This window comes from Stigmatopora argus, chromosome 15, assembly GCF_051989625.1.
Source record: "Stigmatopora argus isolate UIUO_Sarg chromosome 15, RoL_Sarg_1.0, whole genome shotgun sequence".
NCBI classification, from domain to species: domain Eukaryota; kingdom Metazoa; phylum Chordata; class Actinopteri; order Syngnathiformes; family Syngnathidae; genus Stigmatopora; species Stigmatopora argus.
The window spans coordinates 151,926-164,683 of record NC_135401.1 but is presented as its reverse complement, the minus strand read 5'-3'; the positions used below and the strand labels follow the sequence as shown (position 1 = coordinate 164,683).

At 49.5% G+C, this 12,758-nt stretch overlaps 2 protein-coding genes across 2 annotated transcripts; one reads left to right on the top strand and one right to left on the bottom strand.

The window, feature by feature from the left end:
* Nucleotides 1–3,191: 3,191 nt before the first annotated feature.
* On the bottom strand, nt 3,192–4,211 carry LOC144090075 (voltage-gated potassium channel regulatory subunit KCNF1-like). Its single transcript, XM_077621391.1, has one exon. It carries the CDS (start codon nt 4,209–4,211, stop codon nt 3,192–3,194), a length of 1,020 nt encoding a protein of 339 aa, XP_077477517.1.
* A 993-nt stretch (nt 4,212–5,204) lies between these two features.
* nol10 (nucleolar protein 10) lies at nt 5,205–11,294 on the top strand. Its single transcript, XM_077621492.1, has 21 exons — nt 5,205–5,413; nt 5,622–5,667; nt 5,953–6,051; nt 6,150–6,227; nt 6,313–6,350; nt 6,442–6,578; nt 6,661–6,726; nt 6,804–6,864; nt 6,991–7,076; nt 7,164–7,242; nt 7,395–7,544; nt 7,674–7,740; nt 7,957–8,009; nt 8,303–8,429; nt 9,043–9,122; nt 9,231–9,329; nt 9,518–9,610; nt 9,686–9,856; nt 9,921–10,216; nt 10,304–10,406; nt 10,771–11,294. The coding sequence occupies exons 1-21, from the start codon at nt 5,348–5,350 to the stop codon at nt 10,888–10,890; spliced, it is 2,115 nt and encodes a 704-aa protein (XP_077477618.1). The 5' UTR covers nt 5,205–5,347; the 3' UTR covers nt 10,891–11,294.
* The last annotated feature ends 1,464 nt before the right edge of the window (nt 11,295–12,758 follow it).

The window sequence follows — 12,758 nt, the reverse complement described above, 5'->3', positions numbered from 1 at the left end:
GGATGATTTGAACGGAAAGCTGCTCTCTCCCCTCCCCCCCTCTCTCCCTCCCACAGTAGCCCAACCCCTGTCCATTCAACTTTTTCACCAATGTATGTGCCTTTGTCACCTTTGCAAAGATAAACTGTCAAGAGTCCATTCAAGACTTTTTTTGGACCTATTTGAAACATGAGCCATCAAAGTGCCAACTTTTGACCATTTTCACCCATTTAAGAGCGCCCTGATGAATGAAATTTCACCCATTTGGTTATAAACGAAGCTGTGTATGATGACAATAAAGGCTTTTGATTTGATATAAAGGCGTAACATCCCATAAGACTAGCCTTTTATATTCAAACGATTCCACAAAATGTAGCTTTTCATAAAGAGCAAGCTTTCCACAATACTAGTGTCCTGCGAGTGCAATCAGTGGATTGGCGTCAGGTGCTTCTCTTGCCCAACCCCCGCTGGTTCAAAGTTTGTCAGCTCGGTCGCTGCTGGATGCCTTGAGCAAAAGCAAAAGCAAAAGCTGCTTGAGCACCTTCCCTCCCACAGCGGCCCAACCCCCGCCCATTCAACTTTTTCACCTATGTATATGTGCCTTTGTCACCTTTGCAAAGCCACCCCTACCCCTGCCTGGTATCAACTGTCAGGAGCCAATTCAAGACTTTTTTTGGACCTACGTATTTCAAGCGTGGGCCATCAAAGTGCCAACTTTTGACCATTTTCACCCATTTAAGAGTGCCCTGATGAATGATATTTCACCCATTTGGTTATAAACGAAGCTGTGTATGATGACAATAAAGGCTTTTGATTTGATATAAAGGCCTAGCATCCCATAAGACTAGGCTTTTATTTCAAATGATTCCACAAAATGTAGCTTTTCATAAAGAACAAGCTTTCCACAATACTAGTGTCCTGCGAGTGCAATCAGTGGATTGGCGTCAGGTGGTTGTCGCAGCCCAACCCCCGTGGCTTCAAAGTTTGTCAGTCAGCTCGGTCGGTGCAGGATGCTTGGAAGGAAAAGCTGCTCCCTCCCGAGTCCACACCCACGTTGGCCCAACCCCCGTTGATTCAACTTTGTGTCACCTATGTCTTTGCTGGATGGTTTGGAAAACACAAAGCAGCCAGTTCAAGACTTTTTTTTATCTATTTCAAACATGGGCCATCAAAGCGCAAACTTTTGACCATTGAAGAGAGAGCAAGTGCCTCAAAGAAATTGAATCATTGGACATATGAAGGAAGACGTAGCGTCCCTCCCATAAGACTAGGCATTTATTCAACAGGGCTGGGCAAACTAAAAAAAGGCCAAAAGTGAGTGCTTTGGTTTTAAACCTGGACAGAGCAAAGCTTTCCACAATACTAGTGTCCTGCGAGTGCAATCAGTGGATTGGCGTCAGGTGCATCTTGTAGCCCAACCCCCGCTCCTTCAAGTTTGTCAGCTCGGTCGCTGCTGGATGATTTGAACGGAAAGCTGCTCTCTCCCCTCCCTCCCTTCTACAGCGGCCCAACCCCTATTGAAAATGTTGGCCATCAAAGTGCAGACCTTTGACTATTTGGACTCATTTAAGAGCACCTTTGTTGAATAATATTTCACCCATTTCATTTCACGTTGCTGTGTATGATGACAAAAAGGCTTTTGATTTGATATAAAGGCCTAGCATGCCATAAGACTAGGCTATCATTTCAAACGATTCCACAAAATGTAGCTTTTCCTAAAGCACAAGCTTTCCACAATACTAGTGTCCTGCGAGTGCAATCAGTGGATTGGCGTCAGGTGCATCTTGTAGCCCAACCCCCGCTCCTTCAAGTTTGTCAGCTCGGTCGCTGCTGGATGATTTGAACGGAAAGCTGCTCTCTCCCCTCCCTCCCTCCCTCCCTCCCTCCCTCCCACAGCGGCCCAACCCCTGTCCATTCAACTTTTTCACCTGTGTAGTATGTGCCTTTGTCACCTTTGCAAAGATAAACTGTCAAGAGTCAATTCAAGACTTTTTTTGGACCTATTTGAAACATGGGCCATCAAAGTGCCAACTTTTGACCATTTTCACCCATTTAAGAGTGCCCTGATGAATGATATTTCACCCATTTGGTTATAAACGAAGCTGTGTATGATGACAATAAAGGCTTTTGATTTGATATAAAGGCGTAACATCCCATAAGACTAGGCTTTTATATTCAAACGATTCCACAAAATGTAGGTTTTCATAAAGAGGAGAGCTTTCCACAATATTAGTGTCCTGCGAGTGCAATCAGTGGATTGGCGTCAGGTGCTTCTCGCAGCACAACCCCCGCTGGTTCAACTTTGTCAGCTCGGTCGGTCGCTGCTGGATGACTTGAACGGAAAGCTGCTCTCTCCCCTCCCTCCCTCCCTCCCACAGCGACCCAACCAACCCCCGTCCATTGAACTTTTTCACCAATGTATGTGCCTTTGTCACCTTTGCAAAGCTAAACTGTCAAGAGCCAATTCAAGACATTTTTTCGGACCTATTTGAAACATGGGCCATCAAAGTGCCAACTTTTGACCATTTTCACCCATTTAAGAGCGCCCTGATGAATGAAATTTCACCCATTTGGTTATAAACGAAGCTGTGTATGATGACAATAAAGGCTTTTGATTTGATATAAAGGCGTAACATCCCATAAGACTAGGCTTTTATATTCAAACGATTCCACAAAATGTAGCTTTTCATAAAGAGCAAGCTTTCCACAATACTAGTGTCCTGCGAGTGCAATCAGTGGATTGGCGTCAGGTGCTTGTCGCAGCCCAACCCCCGTGGCTTCAAAGTTTGTCAGCTCAGTCGGTCGTTGCTGGATGACTTGAACGGAAAGCTGCTCTCTCCCCTCTCACCCAAAGCGACCCAACCCCTCCCTGTCCATTCAATTTTGTATGTGCCTTTGTCACCTTTGCAAAGCTAAACTGTCAAGAGCCCATTCAAGACTTTTTTTGGACCTATTTGAAACATGGGCCATCAAAGTGCCAACTTTGGACCATTTTCACCCATTTAAGAGTGCCCTGATGAATGATATTTCACCCATTTGGTTATAAACGAAGCTGTGTATGATGACAATAAAGGCTTTTGATTTGATGTAAAGGGCTAGCATCCCATAAGACCAGGCTTTCATTTCAAACGATTCCACAAAATGTAGGCTTTCATGAAGAGCAAAGCTTTCCACAATACTAGTGTCCTACGAGTGCAATCGGTGGATTGGCGTCAGGTGCTTGTCGCAGCCCACCCAACCCCCGTCGCTTCAAGTTTGTCAGTCAGCTCCGTCGGTCGCTGCTGGATTGCTTGAGCAAAAAGCTGCCGCCAGCCACAGTGGCCCAACCCCCGGTGCGCCTGCACCGCCTGCTGCGCCCTGGCCAGCTCCAGCACGGAGGCCGTGCCCAGGTAGGTGAGGGCCAGGACCAGGTAAAAGGGCGCGATGGCCACCAAGTCCACCAGGTTCAGGAAGGAGAGGGCGAAGCGCCACTTGTCGGGCGACGAGGCCAGGCGCAGCAGGTACTCGGCCGTGAACCACGACATGCACGCCGTTTCCATGGCCTCCAAGGCCGGGTGCTCGGCCCGGGGCCGCGCCTCTCCCGGGCCCCCGTCCTCGCCCACGCTCACCTGAAGCTCGGGCAGGGTGCCCGCGCACATGACCGCCGCCGAGAGCAGCACAAAGAGGAAGGAGGCCACGGCGACCAGGCGGGCGCCCAACGAGGAGTCGGGCTTCTCAATCAGCCTCCACAGGAAGCTCTGGAACCTCTGGTAGCTCCCGGCGCCGGAGGTCGCGCCACGCTCCAACTCCGCGTCCTCCAAAATGGCCTTGACCTTGCCGGCTATCTCCCTCAGCTCGCCCTCCTTTTCGCTCAGGTAACTTTTGCAGCACTCGTCCAAGGCGCCCTGCTCCATTTTCCAGAAGTGCAACTCCTCCACGAAACAAACGGGGCAAATGCCGCCTCGGATGTGGATCTGGCCCGCGTAATAGCCGTCCACGATGCACCTGAAGGCGTCCGGGTCCCGGTCGAAGTAAAACTCCCCGCGCCCAAGGTCGAAGTCGTCGCACAGAGACGCCAAAAGGGGCTCGTTCTGCGCCGACGAGCACTTGGCCAACTTGGCCAACTGGGCCAGTCTGCTCTCCGGGTAACGCTTCAAGACGTCCCCGCAAAGAGCCACTCGAACCCCGCCGATGTTCACGGTTATCTCGCCCTGGCCGCGTGACCCGTACCGCGGCTTGGGAATAGTCCACATTTTTTATACAGGTGTTTGACTCTTCTTCTTCTGGCTCTTGTCGATTTAAAAAAAAAAAAGGTAGATAAATTAAGGCAAAAATGCAGCGGTAGGTAGAGTGGACGCACATGAGTTGAAGATGCAACGTCTTTTTCCCTCTTCAAGCTGACAGAATGACAGCTTGTGTCTTTTCATAATCACCTTTTTTCCCTCTCGCACGCGCGCAAAGAAAGAGAGAGAGGAGGAGGGGGGGGGCATAGGTTGGAAATTGCGCCCTCTAGCTATCGACTAAAGTATTGCACGTCCAAATGCTTTGATACTCTTTTCCAGCTCAACAGAATGATGGATAACCTGATAAAATACTCGGGCCTTCAAATGATGCTAAAGATATCTTTGCTTTATGCCCATGGCTGCTGGTGCATTTTAAAAAAAAATGTCATTCCAAACCTTGCTTACGTTTCTGTTCTAAATGCTTCATTCTATTGGTTATTGAGGACACCAGATAAGGCACGGATGCAGTTTGTGATCGTCATACCAAGTGGTTTCTGTGTGTGACTCGCCTCCATTCTCCATCTCCCGTAGACACGGACATGTTCCCGTCATCACGCTTAAAGCAACAATGAATATCAAATCAGGGGATGCATCTATTTATCATGAAGCGTGGTGGTGGTGGTGGTGGTGGTGGTGGTGGTGCGTACTGTGGGTGTAGTACTCAGTTACGGGCTAAACATGACATGGCAATTCTGCACGTGCCAACCTGAGCTTTGGTGTCTTTGGCCAGAGGAGGAGACCAAACACCGCACCCTCCTTAATATCCTCGCTGTCACAAGGGTCAGACGGACGGCTAAACGCACGGTATGCAAGCAACACTTGCTTCACTTTGATTCAAACAGGCTGATTTCACTCCATACAGATGTGGAATGCTGAATTGGACGCCCGCTCAGTCTTGCTAATCATGACCTCCTAACCCCGAGCCCACCAAAAAGTTGAACACCGGTTGAAAATGGTACGGCGTACGGAAGCAAATACAAGGCGCAGTTTCTCGGCGGACACGTTTGTCCGACGTACGTTTACTTCCGGTTCCGCCCCAAAGCTGCAACGTGGGCTCGCTTGTCACATTCATAATAAATAAATAGCATGTGGAATTGGGCTACAAAATGCAGATATCAAGCGTCAACGATGTGAAAATTTATAATCTGAGCCACGGAAAGTCTCTTCCAGAGGTAAGAGGGCACAAGTCGGATCTTATTTACTGCTATTTAACCCACTAAAAATCTCTTGACTGTTTCCTGCTAGCATAACAACGGGGTTCATCTCTGTGTTTTGTTGCTAAGAACGCATTTCATTGAAATTTCCCGTGCTAGTTCTTCCACGTGCAGTATTAAGGACAAAGCACATTGTGACACTATTATTGTTTTTTTTTTTCTGCAGTGGCTGTCGGATCGTAAGAAGCGACAGCTACAAAAGAAAGATGTTGGTAAGTTGGAAATAGTTCTCCCAAGTACTCCATTGTTGTATCTGGATACACGCTTTGATGGCAAAAGTAGCGATACACGTTCATTTGTATATGCACGACTACAAATTGTACGTCTCCTAGTAATAAACTCATTTCAAGTGTTTACGTTTCCTTTGGAAGACCCTATCAACGTCAATGGCGCTTAACGGGTTTATTCAAAAAATATCGGTGCCTGCAACCATGTCCATGTTTAAACATAACGCCATTTTGTAAGGTCCTAAACGTATCTGATCCGCATTTTTTTAGACATCCAGCGTAGGATTGAGCTCATTCAGGACTTTGAGATGCCCACGGTTTGCACATCCATAAAGGTTTCAAGAGATGGACAGTTCCTCTTGGCGGCAGGTAATGGTCCATTGGGAGGATGTTATATGTATTTATTGTATTGTATTTTATATGAATGTTTTTCCCCTCTTTCTCTCTTCAAACTGTCCGTCTTTTAGGCACATATAAGCCCAGGATTCGTTGTTACGACACCTACCAACTTTCGTTGAAGTTTGAACGCTGCTTGGATTCTGACGGTAAATAGCAGACACCACCTTTACCGTACCCTCATCATTAATAGTCTCCTTTAACTTTGCTTTTCCTCTGCCCTCCCTTTTCCAGTCGTGGCATTTGACATACTCTCCGATGACTACTCCAAGGTAATCTTGTACGTTTGCTACGTAGTGGAATTTGGTTGTCTTTTTTTTCTTCTGACCGACCGACCGACGTTGGTTCTCCTTCCGTCGCCAGCTTGTGTTTTTGCGCCCCGACCGTTACGTGGAGTTTCACTCCCAGCACGGCCATTACTACAAAACCCGAATTCCCAAGTTTGGACGAGATTTCTCTTACCACTACCCTTCGTGTGACCTTTATTTTGTGGGAGCGGGGTAAGGAAATGCTTTCTTTTTCTGACTCTTCCAGTCCACGGCAACAAATTTCTGCTCAACTTGTACTTTTTCTTTTGTCCAGTCCTGAAATCTATCGATTGAATCTCGAACAAGGTCGATTCCTCAACTCACTGGAAACAGACGCGATGTGAGTGTGCCGCAGAATTTCAGGGAGAAAAAACGCCACCGTAACGACTCATTTGTCTTTTTTTTATTCTCCACCAGGGAGAACAACGTGTGCGACATCAACCCCGTCCATCATTTGTTTGCCAGCGGAACCTCGGAGGTAAATCGTTGGCCAATGTCAAAAGTTTACGATGACATTATAAGTGAAAATAGTTGTTTTCTTTTGAATGAGCCCTGTTTGTGCCAATGGCGTGGTCCTTAACCCTCTTGACGGTTTGGCGTTTAGGGAAAGGTGGAATGCTGGGACCCCCGCGTCCGCAAGCGAGTGGGCCTGGTGGACTGCGCCCTCGGCAGCCTCACCGAAGGAATGGAGTGCGTGTCAATTTGGGCTTTGGCAATTTCAACCGGGTCTCCTACCTGGATTTAGCCATTTCTATATTGGCTTTGCTCTGTTTTCAGAGTTGAGACTTTGCCCTCCATCACTGCGCTGAAGTTTAACGGTTCGCTCACCATGGCCGTCGGCACCAGCACCGGACAGGTACGTGGGTGGGTGGGGACCCCACCTTTGACAATAGCCCAACTCGTGTAGTCGTCACTGTCAGATAAGGTGTCAAAATGGGAGTATCTAGCCGTAAGACGTGCGTCCTTTTGATCCGGAGTTGACCTTTTGCGTTTGCGTCCTGGCCACAGGTGCTGCTGTACGACCTGCGCTCCAGCCAGCCTCTGCTGGTGAAAGACCACTTGTACAACCTGCCCGTCCATTCCCTCATCTTCCACGATCCGCTCGACCTGGTCGTGTCGGCGGACCGCAAAATCATCAAAATTTGGAACAAAGATAGCGTAAGTGAGGGTAGCCCACGTGACCTTTTTTGCCTTGTCAAAAATGGGACGGATTGTCCCGGTGGGTTTTGCTGCAATGCATTTATTGTATCTTTTGTATTTTTTTTTTTCCCTCTCTGCTCGCCTCAGGGTAAAGTGTTCTCCTCCATCCAGCCCGAGTCCAACATTAACGACGTTTGCATGTACCCCGAGTCAGGTGAGATAGGCCTTTCTCCACCGTTCCCTATATTTGGCCATCCCGAGTTTAGTAAGCGATGTGCTCTCCCACCTCTAGATGGTGCCATTTCGTCTTTTACTTGACTTTGCTTCTAGTAGTTTTCAAATGTGCCACAGACTACATGACACCGCTTATGTAGTCATCTCATCTTTCCGTGTGTGTGTGTGTGTGTGTGTGTGTGTGTGTGTTTGATAGGTATGCTGTTCACGGCAAACGAAGATCCAAAGATGAACACGTTCTACATTCCGGTGAGTGAATTTTTTGCCATTTGCAAACCGGGCACAGCTTGAAAGTGTTAGAAATGACCTGTCCCACATTTTGGAATATTGCATTTGACGTGATTATTAGAAGTGGTTAGTACTGGGACTGCGCACTCTTACCGTCCCGTTTGAAAGTTGATACGTCGCGGCCTCTCGCTATTTCAGCTATGTTGGGGTATATGCGTTACAGAGGGTGAAGATATTGCCGTCTCTCGGTTTGTCGGTCCTATTCTCTGACTATTGACGTCGGTCGGCTCACCTGGACCCCGCTTTGTGTCCAGGCCCTAGGGCCGGCCCCCCGATGGTGCTCTTTCCTGGACAACCTGACGGAAGAGCTGGAAGAGAGCCCCGAGAGCACCGTTTACGACGATTATAAGTTTGTCACTCGCAAGGATCTGGACAATTTGGGTGAGATCTTTAGCGCTGCTCTCTTTGTTTTTTTTTTTTTTACTATTATCCTGCTGCGCTCTAAACTTGAGGGCGCCCACGTGGCAACCCGGCTCCATCGTCGAATTGCGTTAAGCCTGGGATTGATGTCGCTTGTCCGACCTTCTTGACTTTGGACGCATCGGAGATGAGCCGAGGCTTTTCTCTCAACGTTTGGGGGAAGGGGAGCCAAGGGAGTGGCGGGCCGGGGACTTTGCCAGGGTTCAGTGGACATTGGAATGCGGGCTCGTCTCGCCGCTAAACCCATCAAATAACCAGGAGCCAAAACGCGGTGTCCATTTCCGTAAGCCAGATCTTTATACATTGCCTCTTGCGTAAGCTGTCCTGCGGAAAGGAACGCCGGCCGAGCGCGTCATATTCTATAAGATGATGTGACCTCAGAGAGGGAGGGGCGCTCTAGGACGCCACCCGTTCGGCTGACTCTGCAGAATAACCCCGCGCTATTCATTTCAAGAGCGTCTCCGGCCAAATTTCCAGGGACAATCGGCTCGTCGGCTGGGCTGAGCCCGTTGCTAACCACTGCTGCTAACCCGTTGCTCATCATTTTGTTCTTTTTTTTTTCATTTCTTCCTAGGTCTGTCTCATCTGGTGGGCTCGTCCCTCCTCAGGGCCTACATGCATGGCTATTTCATAGACATCAGGCTCTATCATAAGGTTCGTTTTTGCATCCTGTCATCTCGTTGTTTTTTTGAAAAACGAGCTTTGGTCGGAAAAGATCATTTTGATTCCAAAAGTGCCTTACGTGGTTGGTTTGTTGTTCAGGTCAAAAGCATAGCCAATCCTTTTGCGTACGAGGAGTACCGCAAGGATAAGATCCGTCAGAAGATCGAGGAGACCAGGACCCAGCGGGTGCAGATCAAGGTGAGGCCTTGGCGGCGGGACGCAAAAACCATCGTTTGCCATTTCAAAATCAGAAAATAGAAATATCAAAAAATATACAGCGCCCAACCTATTTACTGGGACGTGAAACCGGCTGACGGTGCCGTTAAAAAGAATAGGCTGCGACGAGAAGCCATTTTGTGGCATCTTTGTCTGTGTGTCTGAGTCAGGCGCTGCCCAAAGTCAACAAGGAGCTGGCCCTCAAGCTAATGGAGGAAGGGGACTGTGAAGAGCCGCTGCCATCCAGGAAGAAGAAGGGCAAGGTAGGTTGCCGTTGCCGTCGCCGTCGCTCTTTGCCCGTGGCCGCTAGCGGATTCTAACGGTCGGACCGACGGCAGGCCCTCCCCACTATCCTGGGCGACGAGCGCTTCAAGGTGATGTTCGAAAACCCCGACTACCAAGTGGACGAGGCCACCGAGGAATTCCGTCTGCTCAACCCCATCGTCTCCAAAGTCAGCCAGATGAGGAAGAAGAAGCTGCGGCAACTGGTCCAATCTGACGCTTCTCGGGTAAGATAAGATGCGCCATTGGTCATGGTTCATGGCTCGGATGCTCTGACCCCTTCCTTTGCAGGAAGAGAAGGAGAAGGAGGACGAGGAAGTGGAGGGTCGCGCCAGCTCCGAGGAGGAAAGCTCGGACGATGACGACAAGAGCTGGGTGGAGGAGGTGCGGGAGCAGCGGAGGTTGCTCTGGCTGGAGGCCCGCCAGGCCCGCCAGGCCCAGAACAACAGCCGGCGGGAAGCCGTCCCGCCGCCGCCGCCGCCGGACCGGCCGGCCGAGAACGCGGACCAGCCTCGCTTCTATCAGATTAAGAGCGGGGAGGAGTTCCGCTCTTTGCGCGGCGTGTCGCCAAACCGCAAACTTCAGAAGTACGTACGCGCCCCCGAGAATGCCTCCGTCCGGACATTAGCGTGCGCTATTTTAACAAAGCGCCATCCCCCGTCTACCCCATCCAGGGTGTCCCTGGAGGAGCGTCTCAAGTTGGAAGAGCGCTCTGGAATCAGCGACGTGGCCGACACCACCGTGGGCAGCAAGCAGATGACTTTTACGCTTCGACAGGTAGAGCCCTCCCCCTCAGACATCAATGCCGGCCGCGCCATCCGTTAAATCAGGGGTGGCCAACTCGGGTCCTGAAAGTCCTCCAAGCAGTGTGCTATCCACTCTGTTTTCCCCCCCATCCCCCACTCCAACACACCTGAATCAAATGATCCGCTCGTTAACTCGAGAACCACCCTGATGATTTGATTCCGGTATGTCGGTGCAGGGAGACGTGGAAAACAGACACACTATGAAATGAGCTTATATAAAGTTTGTCTCTCTCGGTGAGGGCTCATCGTTTTTCCCCACGTGTCACCAATAAGTCGGTCGCTCTAGAAGCCTCCACCCAGAAAGAGAAATGACTGGCGGCCTTGCGCTTTTGCAGTCGGAGCGGCAGAGGAAGCAGGAGCAGGCCGAGCGGGACCACCGCCAGGAGAGGAAGAAGCTGAGACGCTCGGCCGGACACCTCACCGCCGCCCGCGGGAGGTCGAGAGGGCGCCGCTGAGCGGGGCGGCCCGGGAAAACCGCCTCCGATTGGTCTTTGCCAAAGACTCGGAACGGGCGGATCACACCCACTCAAGTACAATAAGTGCGCCAACTTTGTTTGGAAGCCTGTTTTTTTTTCTCTGTCTTTTGCCCTTTGGGGTCGGAAGTTGCTGTTTTTTTATTGGCTCCACGGTGATTTTTATCGCTCTGGAGCGTGAACAATCAATGGATTCTTCACCCCTTTTCAAAGTTGACTTGTTTTTTTTTCCACTACAACACAGATAAGTGAGCACCATGTGACTTCCTAGGAGCCTTTTAAAGGGATCTCATATTTGGTAGCAGTGATGGAACAAAAGACATTTGAGATGGATGAATACATATTATGAAATAGGTTTCAATAAAAAAAATAATTTTGATCAACAACTCCGTCTTGCTGAATTTTCTTTGTCAACTGGAGTCCCTGTCCTCACAGGGGACGAGAGAGAGAGAGAAATGGCCACGATTGGATTGTCGTTGGACTTTCCTTCCCCCAATCCGCGACGAGCACGGACGGCAGGAAGCCCTTCTTGACCGCTTTCAAATGGGAGGGAGAGACGGGGGTTTCCTTGGCAAAGCCTCCCCCAGACTCATTTGACCATGTGGCGTGCTTAAAAAACAGCACACCTTCCACAGGGTTGAGGGAGGAATTCCTCTCGGCAAGCCACAAATTTGGCCAAGACGTTCACCAGATAAACGCAAACGTGTCATTTATGAACCGGCAAATGGCTAGCATTTGCCGTGAAATACGGTATCGGGATCCAACGTTGGAATCTTTTAACAAGCCTAGTGTCGTCGGCGCAGCCGCCGGTAGACGACACACAAAATGAGGGACGTCATTGGTGTATTTCTTTCCAGATGAATAGCACGACGGCTCATTCGGCTGCCGCCTCGCCTGCCAGAAGCTCTATGTGAATAAACAGGAACAAGTTCTGGCAAATTCCATTTTTGTTTCCCCTGAAGGTGCCAGACCGTGATAAAAGGAGACAAATTTGCCTAGGCTTCCTGGCCCAGATCGCATGGCCTGCCTGGCCTTTTCTCTCTCACTCGCTGCCCACCCGCCTGCCCGCCTGGCTTTGAAGGGTCTGCTGAACATTGGCACCCGAATGCAACTTTTGCCCGAGATAGACAAAGAGCCAATCCTTCCACTGGATGCTTTCGCTAAGGGGCAAAAATGTCATTGGAGGACCGGAGTTGGGCGGTCCCGTCGTAGGATTTTCATCAGAAATACTTGAGCTCTATCTTTTTGTTTTGGGCGCTAACAGCCCCGCTTCTTATATTGTTCGGTTGTTGGGTGGATGGATGGATGGATGGATGCATGCATTCATGCATGTATGTATGTACCTGGCGACAGCTTGCCATCTGAGCCCTTCATCGCATGATCTCCCCCTAATCTCATCCGTCGGGTCAACAAACTTAACCGTGCTGGAAGTGACAATCAAGTCTGCCAGTAAATCTGAGGAGCGACCAGATTAAAACTGGCCTGAATTCTGAACCAGCGTTACCATCATACTTCCTATAAAATGATGGGTCTTCTTGTGAAACTCTAAACTGCTCACCACTTCATCTCATTTACACATCATATTGTTCCGTTTGAATTGGTCTCTGGAATTAGGCACCATTTAAGAATAGATTAGGGGGGAAATACTTCCTAGTGGATACAGTTTTGAGGAAAAACAGGTGCACAACAGTACTACTTGAGAGGTGGAGAAAACTTTTAGTCTTGATAATAACTCTGCCAATCGGGAAAACCATTTAGACTGAGAGTCTATACGGATTGGACGTCTATCGACGTCAATGTCGGTGAAAGCTGATGGCCACGTCAACACTAGCCTCCCCAAGTCGATCGTT